This window comes from Galeopterus variegatus, unplaced genomic scaffold, assembly GCF_000696425.1.
Source record: "Galeopterus variegatus unplaced genomic scaffold, G_variegatus-3.0.2 Scaffold1915, whole genome shotgun sequence".
NCBI lineage: Eukaryota > Metazoa > Chordata > Mammalia > Dermoptera > Cynocephalidae > Galeopterus > Galeopterus variegatus.
Window position 1 is genome coordinate 118,949 of NW_007728026.1, and position 12,718 is coordinate 131,666.

General features: G+C 36.5%; 1 protein-coding gene across 1 annotated transcript in view; it reads left to right on the forward strand.

The window, feature by feature from the left end:
- Positions 1-840: 840 nt before the first annotated feature.
- Positions 841-12,718, forward strand: part of RPGR (retinitis pigmentosa GTPase regulator) — a 51,792-nt gene continuing 39,914 nt past the window's right edge. Inside the window, exons 1-6 of the mRNA XM_008579579.1 lie at positions 841-868; positions 3,575-3,700; positions 4,096-4,188; positions 5,999-6,061; positions 8,054-8,212; positions 9,592-9,741. Of these exons, the coding sequence (XP_008577801.1) occupies positions 841-868; positions 3,575-3,700; positions 4,096-4,188; positions 5,999-6,061; positions 8,054-8,212; positions 9,592-9,741 (619 nt within the window). The remainder of the gene's footprint in view (positions 869-3,574; positions 3,701-4,095; positions 4,189-5,998; positions 6,062-8,053; positions 8,213-9,591; positions 9,742-12,718) is intronic.

Consider the following 12,718-nt stretch of genomic DNA (forward strand, 5'->3'; position numbering starts at 1 on the left):
ATTGCTCAGAGAACCCTAAAGCAATGACATTCTGCTGTTGATGCATGTTCCTGTCAGTAGTGGAGCATATACACCCCAGCTTTTTCCTTCCCATTTTTTTCTTTTGTGGGAGGACACAGGCGGGCAGTTCTGAATACAGGATGAACTGGCTGAGCTGGAGCCAGCTCTACCATGATATAATCTCCACATCCATACACAGGGGTGACATTAATCACCTTACAGGGCTGTAACTATTCTTTCGTTCAAGAAATATTTAATGAGCATTTAGTATATGCCGGGTCTTGGTTTACATGCGGGGGATACAGGATATAAAACGTTAACTCACTTAATGTTATAGGTAGTCCCTATCGCTACTATTATCACGGTAAAGTGTCAACATTTGCTTGTGTCACATAGCTCGACTCAACTGAGAGCGTATGTGAAATTCGTGACGTCCTCACTATCCGGGCGGGGTCGCTGCAGGGCCTGGACCTCCCCTGGCATAAGTCCGCGCGCGCTCCGGAGCATCACCCTAAGGCGTGCCTGCCCCTCCTCTCCAGGCCGCCAGAGGGCGCGTGGTCTCTTACGCACCTTCGCAGTGTCTACGCCTGCGCAGCAACGGCCGCCGCGCCCCTCCCCCCGGCGCCCGCCCCGCCTCGCGCCGTAACGCTCCGCCTCCGTTGCCCCTAGCGGCTGTTTGTTGACTTCCGGGAACGCGGTTGTGGCCAATACCTAGTGTCGCTATGGGGGTCCGGGGGGCTTCCATGGTCCACGTCGGGGCTGAGGCGCTGCCTTAGGCCCAACCGAGTCGCCCCCGCTGCCCTCTTAGTCCAGGCGGACGCTCCTCGTACCGCCCTCAGCATGGAGGAGCCGGATGAGCTGGTGCCCGGTGAGTCGCGCCCGCGGCGTTGGCGGCGGGCCGGGAGGGAGGGTCCGCAGGCGGGCGGGCGGCCGACCAGGCCCCGCCTCCGGCTCGGCCCCGTCGGGGGACAGGCATGAGCTTTGGCGGCCTGACTGGTGCCGGATTGACAGGCATGAGCTTTGGCGGCCTGACTGGGGCCGGATTTCTGGCTGCGCCCCCGGGAGTGACTGAGGGGAAAGGAACAGACGGGAAGGATGGGACGGGTGACGACGGGGAAGGGGTTAGCTTCAGACTTGTGCATGTTGGAGGTTCCCGGACCCACTTATATATTGAATTAAGTAAAGAGTGGGTGACCAGGGGCTGTGGGGTAAAGGGGGATGGAGAGAGCGGGAAAAGAGGGAGCCTTTAGCGAGTATTTTTTAGACCTTTCCCCCTGATTTAGAAATACATTTGCCGTTGTGACCTGGTACCGCATACATACTGTGTAACTAAAATAAACGTTCCATGAAGCAGTACTTGTTCTAACCACTTGGGATACACTCAGAGCTTTTCTGTAATACTTTTCTTTAAAAATGCTGATCGTGACCACTAAATTGATTTTCTGACCCACTAATGGTTCACGGCCAACCGTTTGAAAAAACACTGGGTTAGAGCAGAATCATACTTTCACTGAAATGTGTATTGCATTTTCTGCCGTGCCCCTGGCTTGAACAGGATTAGCTTCCTGGCCTCCTGGAGTTCACAATTTAGTGAAAGGTACAAGAAAGTAAACAAAACGAAAATACAGCTTGACAGCAGATGCCAGGGGGTCAGAACAGAGCTCCCAAACCCTGGCTTGGTGTAAGAGTATCAGGGAAGGCTTCCCAGTGAGCCAGGACAAAGGAGTTAAAATGATTCGTTCTGGGGAACCCCAAATCTTATTAGTTTGAAATGAATGCCTCACAGTGGTTCTCAAAAAGTTTTTCATAGTGGCTGGTCTCTTGCACATTAATATTTATTATTAATATTTGTATTTCACTTAATATAACTTTCTAATTATATTAACTGAAACAAGTCGGGCACAGAAAAAGAAATACCACATGTTCTCACTTATTTGTGGGAGCTAAAAATAAATAAATATACAACAATAAATGGTGGTGGGGGGAAGAAGACACAACAATCACAATTCCTTGATCTTGTTAAGAAAAGTGAACAGATATGACGTAGTTGGGGGGGAGGGGAGAGGGAGGGAGGAAAAAGAGGAATTGGTAAAGGGACACAAAAATCAACTACAATGTATATTGAGAAGTTAAAATAAAATAAAAAATATATATTTATATTTGCTTTGTTTTCATTTGTGGTACCAATTACTTTATGTGTGATCATCCTCCCTAGGATTTGCTCAAAAGCTGGATCTGGCCTCCTATGTGGTGTGTGTGTGTAAATGGTTATTGGAAACTAGTAGCAGTTTGGTCTCTCTCCAGAATGGTACTGGACCAAAGCAGTTAGTGGGTAGTGGAGACAGTCTATACTCTCAGTAACCTTAGAATATAGTTAAGAAAACAAAATGTTGATCAACAAAAAGATTTGTGTAATAGTTTGATTAGAGAAGTTGCTAGGTAGTACATAATTAATTGCCATTAAATTCTACAGATCATGTAGTTCAAAGTAGCCAATGATTATTTCCAATTCTTACGGTAGAGGAAGAGTTCACAGAGGCAGTTATGAACTAAAGTGTTGGGGATGCTAGGCACTGTACTAGGCTCTTTACACATGTCATCTCATTTAATCCTTATAACAACCCTATGAGATTGGTGTAGCCCAATGTTTCACAACTGTGAACACACTGTACATTTATTCAGCCAGCTTCTGTTGGGTTTGAACCTGCACCAGTTTCAGGGTATATAAAAAGGAATATTGGTACTTAGGACCCATCCCATTAATGACCATAGCTATTGAAGGAGAAGTCTAAGGCTCAGTGAAGTGACCTATTCAGGATCATGTTGCTAATTATTAGCAGAGTGAGAATTTGAATACACAATTGCCTTTAAAGCCTATGTTTTGTTTTGTTTTGTTTTTCCTAGCTACCTTCCTGTAGTGCAAATGAAAAAGGTAGTGTTTGAATAATTTGTTTCACTCTTTCATGCTTTTAGTTTTATGGGTATTTATTAGAATTACCAATAGAGAAATTAAGAGTTCACCATTTGGGGTAACATTCCTTTCCTTGCATGAGAACACTGGGGGTTCTTTGGGAAAACTGGACCAAAGAAAATCCAAACTGACTTACATAGACCCTCCCCATGGATATCCTGATGATGCTGATGAAGAAATTCAATATTGTTCTGTTTCTGTGTGCAGATAAAAGCCCTCAGTCAGGGGCCAGACCATGAGGTGTTAACTATAGTGAGTAGGGCATGAATTGTACCAGCTCATTCCAAGGAACAGATATCCACCTGGTTACAGCAGAGCTATTAGTAATAGATAACTGCTGCTTCCTTATGAGAGTATATTTCTTACTTTATACCAGTAAGTGAAAAGTGCATGTTCAATTAAGTAGATTTCATAGATCAAAGCAGAATGAAGTCTGAGGAGTAAGACTGAATTAAGGTGGAAGAAGGAAGGCTTAAACAGTGCTAGAGCAGGGCTAAAGCTGTCACAAGACAAGGAATTTGTATCCATAAATTACTGAAAAAGTATTTTAATAATAGGCAACATAGTAAAAGTTGTAAAATATAAACCATCTTATATTTGCAGATACGGGTGCTGTTTTTACATTTGGAAAAACCAAGTTTGCTGACAATATTCCCAGCAAATTCTGGTTTAAAAATAATGTACCTATACATCTTTCGTGTGGAGATGAACACACTGCTATTGTTACAGGTTAGTGTTAACAATCCTAAATGAGGACAGTGATACTTAGAGAATGCTAACTATTATAGATGTGCTGTGTTTTAAATATGTTGCTTTTATATTTTGTCAGAGAATTTTTCACAAGTTGATTCATCAAGAGAGTCTTTTAAATTTCAAGTTCCCCTGGTATATTTAACTATGATTTTCTATACACGTAACTTTCTTGGAATAAATCTATTTCAATATAATTTAAAAAACTGTTACTGTATAATCTTTTGCACCATCATAAACCTGAAAAATTGTAAGTCAACCATCCTAAGTCAGGGACTGCCTGTATAGCTTTTTTATTGCCTTGTGATGACTTCATCTTACATTATTTGTGTGAAAAATGCTTCAATTTATTTTTTCTTTTTCTCTCCCACCAGGAAATAATAAACTTTACATGTTTGGCAGTAACAACTGGGGTCAGTTAGGATTAGGATCAAAGTCAACTGTCAGCAAGCCAACGTGTGTCAAAGGTTTGGGGTCTCTTTTTCTTTATCACTTTACTTAACAAACTATATAAAGTACTTTTATATTGATTGTGTAGTTCTTTAATGTCATATTATAAATAATAAAGCCTTTAGTTCTTTATTTTATGACAATTGCTTGAATATTATTAGCATGTAACTTATTTTTATGTGATATTCAGAACTACTTTTATATGTTAGGGTCTAAAAATCTCATTGATTTTAAACCCAGGGACAACAAAGGAAGTAATGATTATACAGAGTTGTATTTGAACATCCTTCCTGGGTTTTTTTTGTGTTTTTTATTTTTCTTATTTGTAAAACTACTTAAATATTACTGTTATTGTGTGTTATTGTGTATACAAACATAATGTGTTAGAATTTTGAGCTCTGTCTTATTTAATACCGTTGTGGATATCATGGTTCTATGTAGTGGCTGGTTTTATAAAACATAGTTTATCCTGCTGTATATAGTGAGCAGATGAACTGAACAAAACTTTGAGACTAGGGTAGATTAGTACTAAAAGAACAACAGCACAAAATGCAGTGAACTCTCGGTATTCAGGGGTTCCACATCAGTGGATTCAACCAACTGGATTGAAAATGTTTGGAAAAAATAAAAATAAAAAAATAACAATACAACAATAAAAAATAATACAAATAAAAATAGTACAGTATAACAACTATTTACATGGCATTTACATTGTATTAGGTATTATAAGTAATCTGTAGATGACTTAAAGTATACAGGAGGAGGATGTGCATAGGTTACATGCAAATACTATGTCCTTTTATATCAGGGACTTGAGAATCTCTGGATTTTGGTGTACACAGCAGTCCTAGAACTGATACCCCGTGAATACTGAGGGATGACTGTACTCGTATTTGAAATCAAGACTGTCAGAAAACATGGGGTATATAATACCTATATAAAGCTTCCTTGCTGTTATATACAAAGCCTCTGGGTATAACCTGTGAACATCAACTAAACTTGAAGGGTGATGGAGATTCTTTGGGATGTGATAAGAGCAGTATTTATCTTCCTGGCCAAATTTTAAATTTCAGCTCAAAATTTCAGTGTAGCTTATTCTATTCATGCTATTTATAAGTGCTGTGACGGGACTTTTAAAGTATTCCATGTTGTCCAAAAATGTTTATTGAGCACAGTCTGTGAAACACTTGGGGATATTCATGGTGACCGTGATCCTTACTCTGAAATATCTTCTAATAGACAAGCCAACAGGATTGTCTAGATTATGAGATCCTAGAGGCTAGAGACTCCATCTTAGTCATCTTTGCAGCCCCTATGCCAAGCACTTAGGAGATGTTCCAGAAATGTTTTTTGAGTATGTAGATTCATTCATTCATCTTTAACACAGATGTATGCCTATGAATATCAGAATTACAATTTTTCATTGAGTGCAGTAAAAGGTGAACTCGATAATGGTGATGGCAGGTTAGGTAATGGATCAGATTGGTAAGGAGGCAGCATAGCAGAATGTAGTGTATCTCAGCACAAATTAATTATCTGTGGAGTTTTTAAAAATATATAGATGCCTGGGCTCTACCTCAGACTTACTGACCCAGATTCTCCAAGGATGGGGCTAAGCTATCTGTATTGTTTCCAAAGCTCCACTGGTTATTATGATGCACAACTAGTTCTGAGTACCTCTGGTTTAGTAGTTAAGAACATTGACATTGGAATCAGACAGGACTGCTTTTAAATCTCAGTTCTACCACTTAGTTACCATTTGGCCTGGATTATTGATCATTTTCATAACTATAAAATATTTTAATCATCATATTTTTATACTTTTAGCTCTAAAACCTGAAAAAGTGAAATTTGCTGCCTGTGGAAGGAACCACACCCTAGTTTCAACAGGTATAGTGTTCAACCTGTTTAACTTCTGCCTGACTTTGAGAACTGAGGTCTCCCTTGAGTAACATTTGTTGCTTTATGAAATTAATACAAATTGTACCTTGGCAACAGTAAGATTAGGATTTTTAAAAATGGTTAGTACACGTTTGCCTTTGCAAATATGCAGATTAATTCTAACTAGCTGAAGAAAAAGCTTTTTTTCATGGATTATATCAAGGAACAGCATCTCTTTACCCTGCATACCTCAGGGGCTGGTTGTTCCTGTTCTTACTGTTACCTCTTCTTTACTGAGGGTGAGTGAAAGCCACCCAAAAGGCTATTGATGTGAGTGAGCACAATTAAAATCAAAATCCAGACAGACTTTGTGTGTGTGCGTGTGTGTTTGTAGAAATTGACAGGGTGCTTCTAAAATTTATATGGAAGAGCAAAGGACATAGAGTAGCCAAAACAATTTTGGAAAAGAACGAAATTGGGGAACCGGCAGTACCTGATTTCAACACCTATTGTAAAGCTACAATAATTAAGACAGTGCAGTGTTGGCAAAAAGATAGACAATGATTAATGGGACAAAATAGAGTCCTGATACAGTAGACCCATATGTATATGCCCAACTAATTTTTGGCAAAGTTGCCAAGGCAATTCAATGGAGAAAGCATAGACTTTTCAGCAAATACTGCTGGAACAATTAGACTTCTAGGCCTGATCACTGAGCAGTCCTTCCTACCCCCTTTCCCTCCTACACAGCTTATTCTGTCTTGAGGCTGTTCTCACTGCCTTGGCTCCTTCTCACATCTTCCTCATGTCTCAGCCCTCATTCACACTTTTCCCTTTCTGAAATGTCTTTTTCTTTTCTCTTAGCCTATTCAGATTTCTGTCTTTTGAGATCCCATATATCTTTCTTCTTCCGTGGGACTTTTTGTGACTATTCAACTTTTTACTCATCTAGGTCTCTGAATTATTTTAGCATTTCACCAACTCTGGTTTGCTCCATGTGTGTTAAATTGTACAGTCCAATTCTATGTTGCTTTCTACTATCTTCCATTTGAAAACTAGTCTTTTTTCCACAATTAGATTTCATTTTTTTCTTAAATAATATCTATTTTTAAATTTTTACTGATTCAGATTGATTTTGCTCTCAGTTCCCCCTATAATTTAGCAAGTCTTTCACTTCATGTGTACTTTTGTGACATATGTAATTAACTTAACATGTGTGATTAAAAATATTCATTAATTTAGAGTTTACTGAAAAAGTTTATAATCTAGGCATGATAAACTTCTTATTTAATTAAGAAACTAATTAACAAACATTTAATTACTGTTTACAATGAGCCGAATGCTGTTCTAAGATTTTTACAAATGCCAACTAATTTAATCTTCATAGCAACTCTATGAAGTAGATATTATTATACCCATTTTATAGATGAGGAAAATAAGGCAAGCTGGAATTTGCACCCAGGCAGTGTGGCTCTGGAGTCTTTCCTCCTAAATGCAGTGCTATACTGCCCTCCTATTTAGGTAGAAAATTAAAATAATTTTGCAACATAGAATTATCATGTTTCTAATTATGTTCTTGGATTTGCCTCATTTTATTTATTTGTACTATTATATCTTAGTTTTAATGGATATGGAACTTAAAATTAATGAACCACATCTCTTCTAAAATAGTTTGATTTGAATTTTAGAGTAATTTGGAAGTTACTTTCTTTTTTACTCTGAATTTCTAAAGTACTGTATTAGCAAGAATATATATTCCACGCATTTTGTGCATTTCAATTGCTTGTTAAACTGTAGAATGATTTATAAAATCTCACAAAAAATGTATGGCATTGCTTGTTTTGCTCTATTTTTGACAATGAAATGAAGCTGTTCACCAAATAATAGAATAATGGTAGCTTTCAACTTTCTTTACTGTTAATAGAGGAAATATCTGGTATACAGTGACCTGTCTCATAAAGAGGGTCATTATAGTATTGATGTTTTCTTTTCCGTGTGCAGAAGAAGGCAAAGTATATGCATCTGGAGGAAATAATGAAGGGCAGTTGGGACTTGGTGACACTGAAGAGAGAAACACTTTTCATCTAATTCAATTTTTTACATCCCAGCATAAGATTAAACAGCTTTCTGCTGGATCTAATACTTCAGCTGCACTAACTGGTGAGAGATTTGTTTCTTTTTAATCTGGGGCACATCCTTTTCCTTTAGATCAGAATACACCAACTAAGTAAACAGAAGACAGCATTGCTGTTTAGTTTTCCTTTATTGATTATGTGCTGTCAGAGACATTTAAAATATAATTTTAAATCTTGACATATTACAATTTTATGCTTATTTAGAATAAGATATAAACATACATTTAGAAGGTAATTGGCAAATAAATCCTAAGTTATGCTGTTCATCTACTTCTTTAGGTATTATTAAATGTTATCTTCATTGTGTGCTCTGAAAGGTATACTTGCAGCTTTAACTGAAATTGCTATCAGAAGCATCTGCAGAAATCTGTTGTAACATATGTTGTCGAAATACAGTTTGTAACAGTTATTACGTCTCTCTGCCCTCCGTATCAAAAGCCCATATGAGAAATTTCTTTAGAATTTGGGGCCAGGATCAGTTTGGTCTCACTGAAGCTACTGGTATGCTGTTTTATTCCAAGTGGGAGATTCTCTAACTTCCAATATCACTCTGATTGTCAGGAAAGTCAGAGTCATATCTGAATTTCCATCCCTTCAGTTCTGTCAACCATATAATTAGCAGTTTGACGTCCTTCTTTCAGTTACTTTCAATTATCATTTTACTTGCCTTATTATTAAGCCACTTCAAAGATTAAAAGTTTTTAAATTAATTAAAAGATATATATAAATAAGTATGGATAATTTCTTTCTAAAATATTTTTCCTAGTTTGACTTTTCTGACATTGAAACCCTTATCAAGTTACCTTGTTTTTAGATGCTATGTATGGTAATATATCTCTTTGTTCTCTGAAGCTAGATTCTATGTTTTCAGGTATAAATGATAAGAAAAAGTTAATGAAATACATTTCTTTTTTTCCTTTAAAACATCATTTCCACAGTGTTCTCAAGAGCAAGGTCTTCCAGGCCTTTTTGACCTGGGACTTGCCCTTTTGACCTAGAGATATCTACTGTGATTTCTGCTGTCTCAGTTCAGTTGCAGGTAGACTGCTTGGGAGGAGGAAAACATTTCTGTTTAGAGACTAATATTAGAATGAGAAAAGGTTATAAGAAAGGGCGTCCTGTCTTTGCTATTGAGATAAAAATATGGACATGACTTGAGTCATTTACAATCAGGTTATTCTCTGTTCTCTATCATAGAAGCATTTCACAATAGAAATTGAACTCTTGAGTAGCTAGCTGATGTAAATGTCTTAGTACTATTTTTCTTTCAAGACATAATTTTTCTAAATTAAAATAAATGATCTGTTGGAAGTATAATAGTTTGACAGTCCTGCTACCTTTTAAAACCATTTTCCCTCGTGTTTTTTTTTTTTTGTTTGTTTTGTTTTGTTTGTTTTTTAATAGAGGATGGAGATCTTTTTATGTGGGGAGACAATTCTGAAGGTCAAATTGGTTTAAGAAATATAACTAATGTGTGTGTTCCTCATCAAGTGACCATTGGGAAACCTATCTCCTGGATCTCTTGTGGATATTACCATTCAGCTTTTGTAACAAGTAAGACACAACATTTTTGATTCATCATGTTATTGCCCATTTCCAAGTTACTACTAAATTAATAATAAAATGATATATTCTTCAGTTCTGTAGAAATAATACCATTGGTTGTTCATGTAATGAAATGACTTTGGCGTGTTTTAGATAACAGTATTTCTATAATGAGAGTTTGTAATTTTAAACTCTCTTACACGTTAACTTTTTAAGTGAATATCAGGTCTTAGAAAAACAAAATTGATATGTCAGAAACCTTTCTAAATGTTGGTTCTCAAACTTCTTAGACCCTTTTGGCATTAAAAACAAGACTTATGGGCCACTTTTCTTTGGACCCACTTACCTCTATACTTTGACCTATTCTACTCTTATTGTTCTGATTAATTTCTTTTATTGCTTCAATGAATGAGTCATAGACTTTCATTGTGGGAGCTGGGATGAAGACTAAATATAAAAGGAAGAGAGCTCAGTATGGAATGTGATTTCCTTTAATGGGACTTTTCTCAGTGTCTCCAGTATCTCCTTTTCTTGAGCCCGCTGGCAATCTTTTCTACCTTAGTTAAAATATTTGAAATGTTGGACTATTATAGTCTACATCTACACTAGTAATAATAGGAGACGTATGATCATGACTTTCCATTGAATTGATGGTTTTTCTAACAGTAAAAACGCCTAGAGAAAATAGTTTTGTGGACCCTCTTAGACATCTCTTTACATCTTTATTTTATATGTTTACTCTTTATTTCATGCACCACAGATTCAGGTTTAGAAAGTTCTGATTGACCCATCCCAGTGCCCCCCAAAATTACCGGTGAATTGGTAGCAGCACGATATTGAGAGGGCAAACCTGACTTTGTCAGTATTGTCTTGAACAAACTTATAATCAAATAATATTGTTGAATGAGGGAGTGAGTTAATTAATGATCAATTGATTGTATTTTTGGGGCAACCACCTACCAACTTATTGGCAACTTTAGGGCTCTGGAGGTTGTTATAGTCTGTATTCACTTTCTTCATGGAACAAAAAATGAGAAAAAGACACAAATGGAAAAATAACCAAACCAGCCAAACAAACAAAAATCCCAAGCAAAAGCCTTGTCTTATATTTGGGCTTTAAGAAAACTGCCAGAATCAATTTTATTAATAAACTGTGATTTAGCCATTAGGGGAACAAGTGAAATTGTTCATCTTAACCAACAGATGTTACATTGAGCTCTTTTGGTTTTGTTTTTATGTTTTTGTTTTTTTTTAAACTGCTTTATTGAGATAATCTTCACATACCATACAATAATACCATATAATTCCTTTTTTTATTTTTATTTTTTTACTTTGCTGAAATTCAAATTTAATTAAATTAATTAATTTTTTTCTCTAATTCCATTACCGGGCTGGATGACTAGGTCAGGTACAATTCTCATTTAAAGTGTACCATTGAATTCTTATTAGTATACTCACAGGCTTGTACATACAGTGAACTTTTATGCTTAGCATTTTTCTGGGGATTTATTTACATCAGCTGATATGAACTGTCAGTAATTTTCATACTAGCCATTATTTTATGACTTTAGTTATTCAAAGCGACTTTTTACAAATCATGGAAATAACTTAGGCATAAGGGATTTAAATATTTCATGATAGGTAAAAAAAAATTATATAGAGAAGGACTGTTGTTATCTTTTTTTCTTTGTATGTCAAGTTTGGAGACCAAAAAGTGCAGTTTAATTCTTAATAAAAATGCAGAACACTTGTATTACAGAGATAGTCATAGTTACGACTTTCTATAGATTTTTTAACTTACTAGTATGTTTGAATGCTCATGTTTATGTTCTAATTTATATTCTAAATTCATTTTCTAAATTATATAAAATATTTAATTTTCATATATTTCAAATAAAATATATGGAGTTTTCAGGTGTTGCTCCTGATTTCTGTCTTTTCATCTGACATGTTAATGGTTGAGGCTGAGTATTTCAACCAGTGATTCATATATTAACAGTGAATTAGATGCAGTACAACAAGGGATATAGGTAAATGAATTGGGGTTGTGGGAACTGGGTGCAGGTATGTGTGGAGCAGTCTTCAGAGTCTGGGGTGCCTAAGGTCAGAATCCTGGGGAAGGTAGATATCATTCAGGTAGGTAGTTTGAAGAATCCAGATTTTACAAATGCTAATAGGCTCAAGTGAAGTAAAAATAAATTAGATGAAATGACCTATTTCTTAATTCATGATAATTTTTAAAAAAATTTTTGTATGTAAATTAGAAAAATAATTTGGAATTAAATGGAACATTTTATATGGGTTAAAAGCACTTACCTTTCCCTTTAAGAGAGGTCCCACTGATGGCTACAGGAAATATCTTTTCTGACCCTTTATAGGTAAACATTTTACTTTAAAAAGTTGACACTGTGAAAAACCATTCAGCAGCTTACCATGTAAAAGTCATTTTAAAGGGTGTTTCTTATAATACCAAGTTGATTAAGACATAGTAACTACCCTCCAGTAATTTACAGTCTACTAACTACAGGATATATAAAGTTTTGCCATCTACAAAGCATTTTCAGGTACAAATCCATTTCATTTAATCTCACAGCATCTCTGTGAGAGAGGTGGAGGTGTCTCTGATTCCATATTTGGAGGCAGGTTTAGAACTCAGCTTTAAACCAGAACTCAAACCCCAATCTTCTGACTCTAAAGGCCCAAATGACTTCTATTGGCACACAGTTTCTTTAAATGCACATGAGGAGGAGGAGGAGGATGTGGTAGCAACTAACAATGACTGGGCACTGACAGTGTATCCTAAGTTTGTTTGAATACATTAATTCATTTATTCCTATGAAACAACATCCCTATGGCATAGGCACTTTTATCCCTATGGCATAGGCACAGCAATTGAGTAACTTGCTCAATGTGACTCAGTGAGTAAGTGGCAGAACCCAGATGCAAACAAGGCAGTCTGGCTCTGTAACCCATGCTTTCAACCACT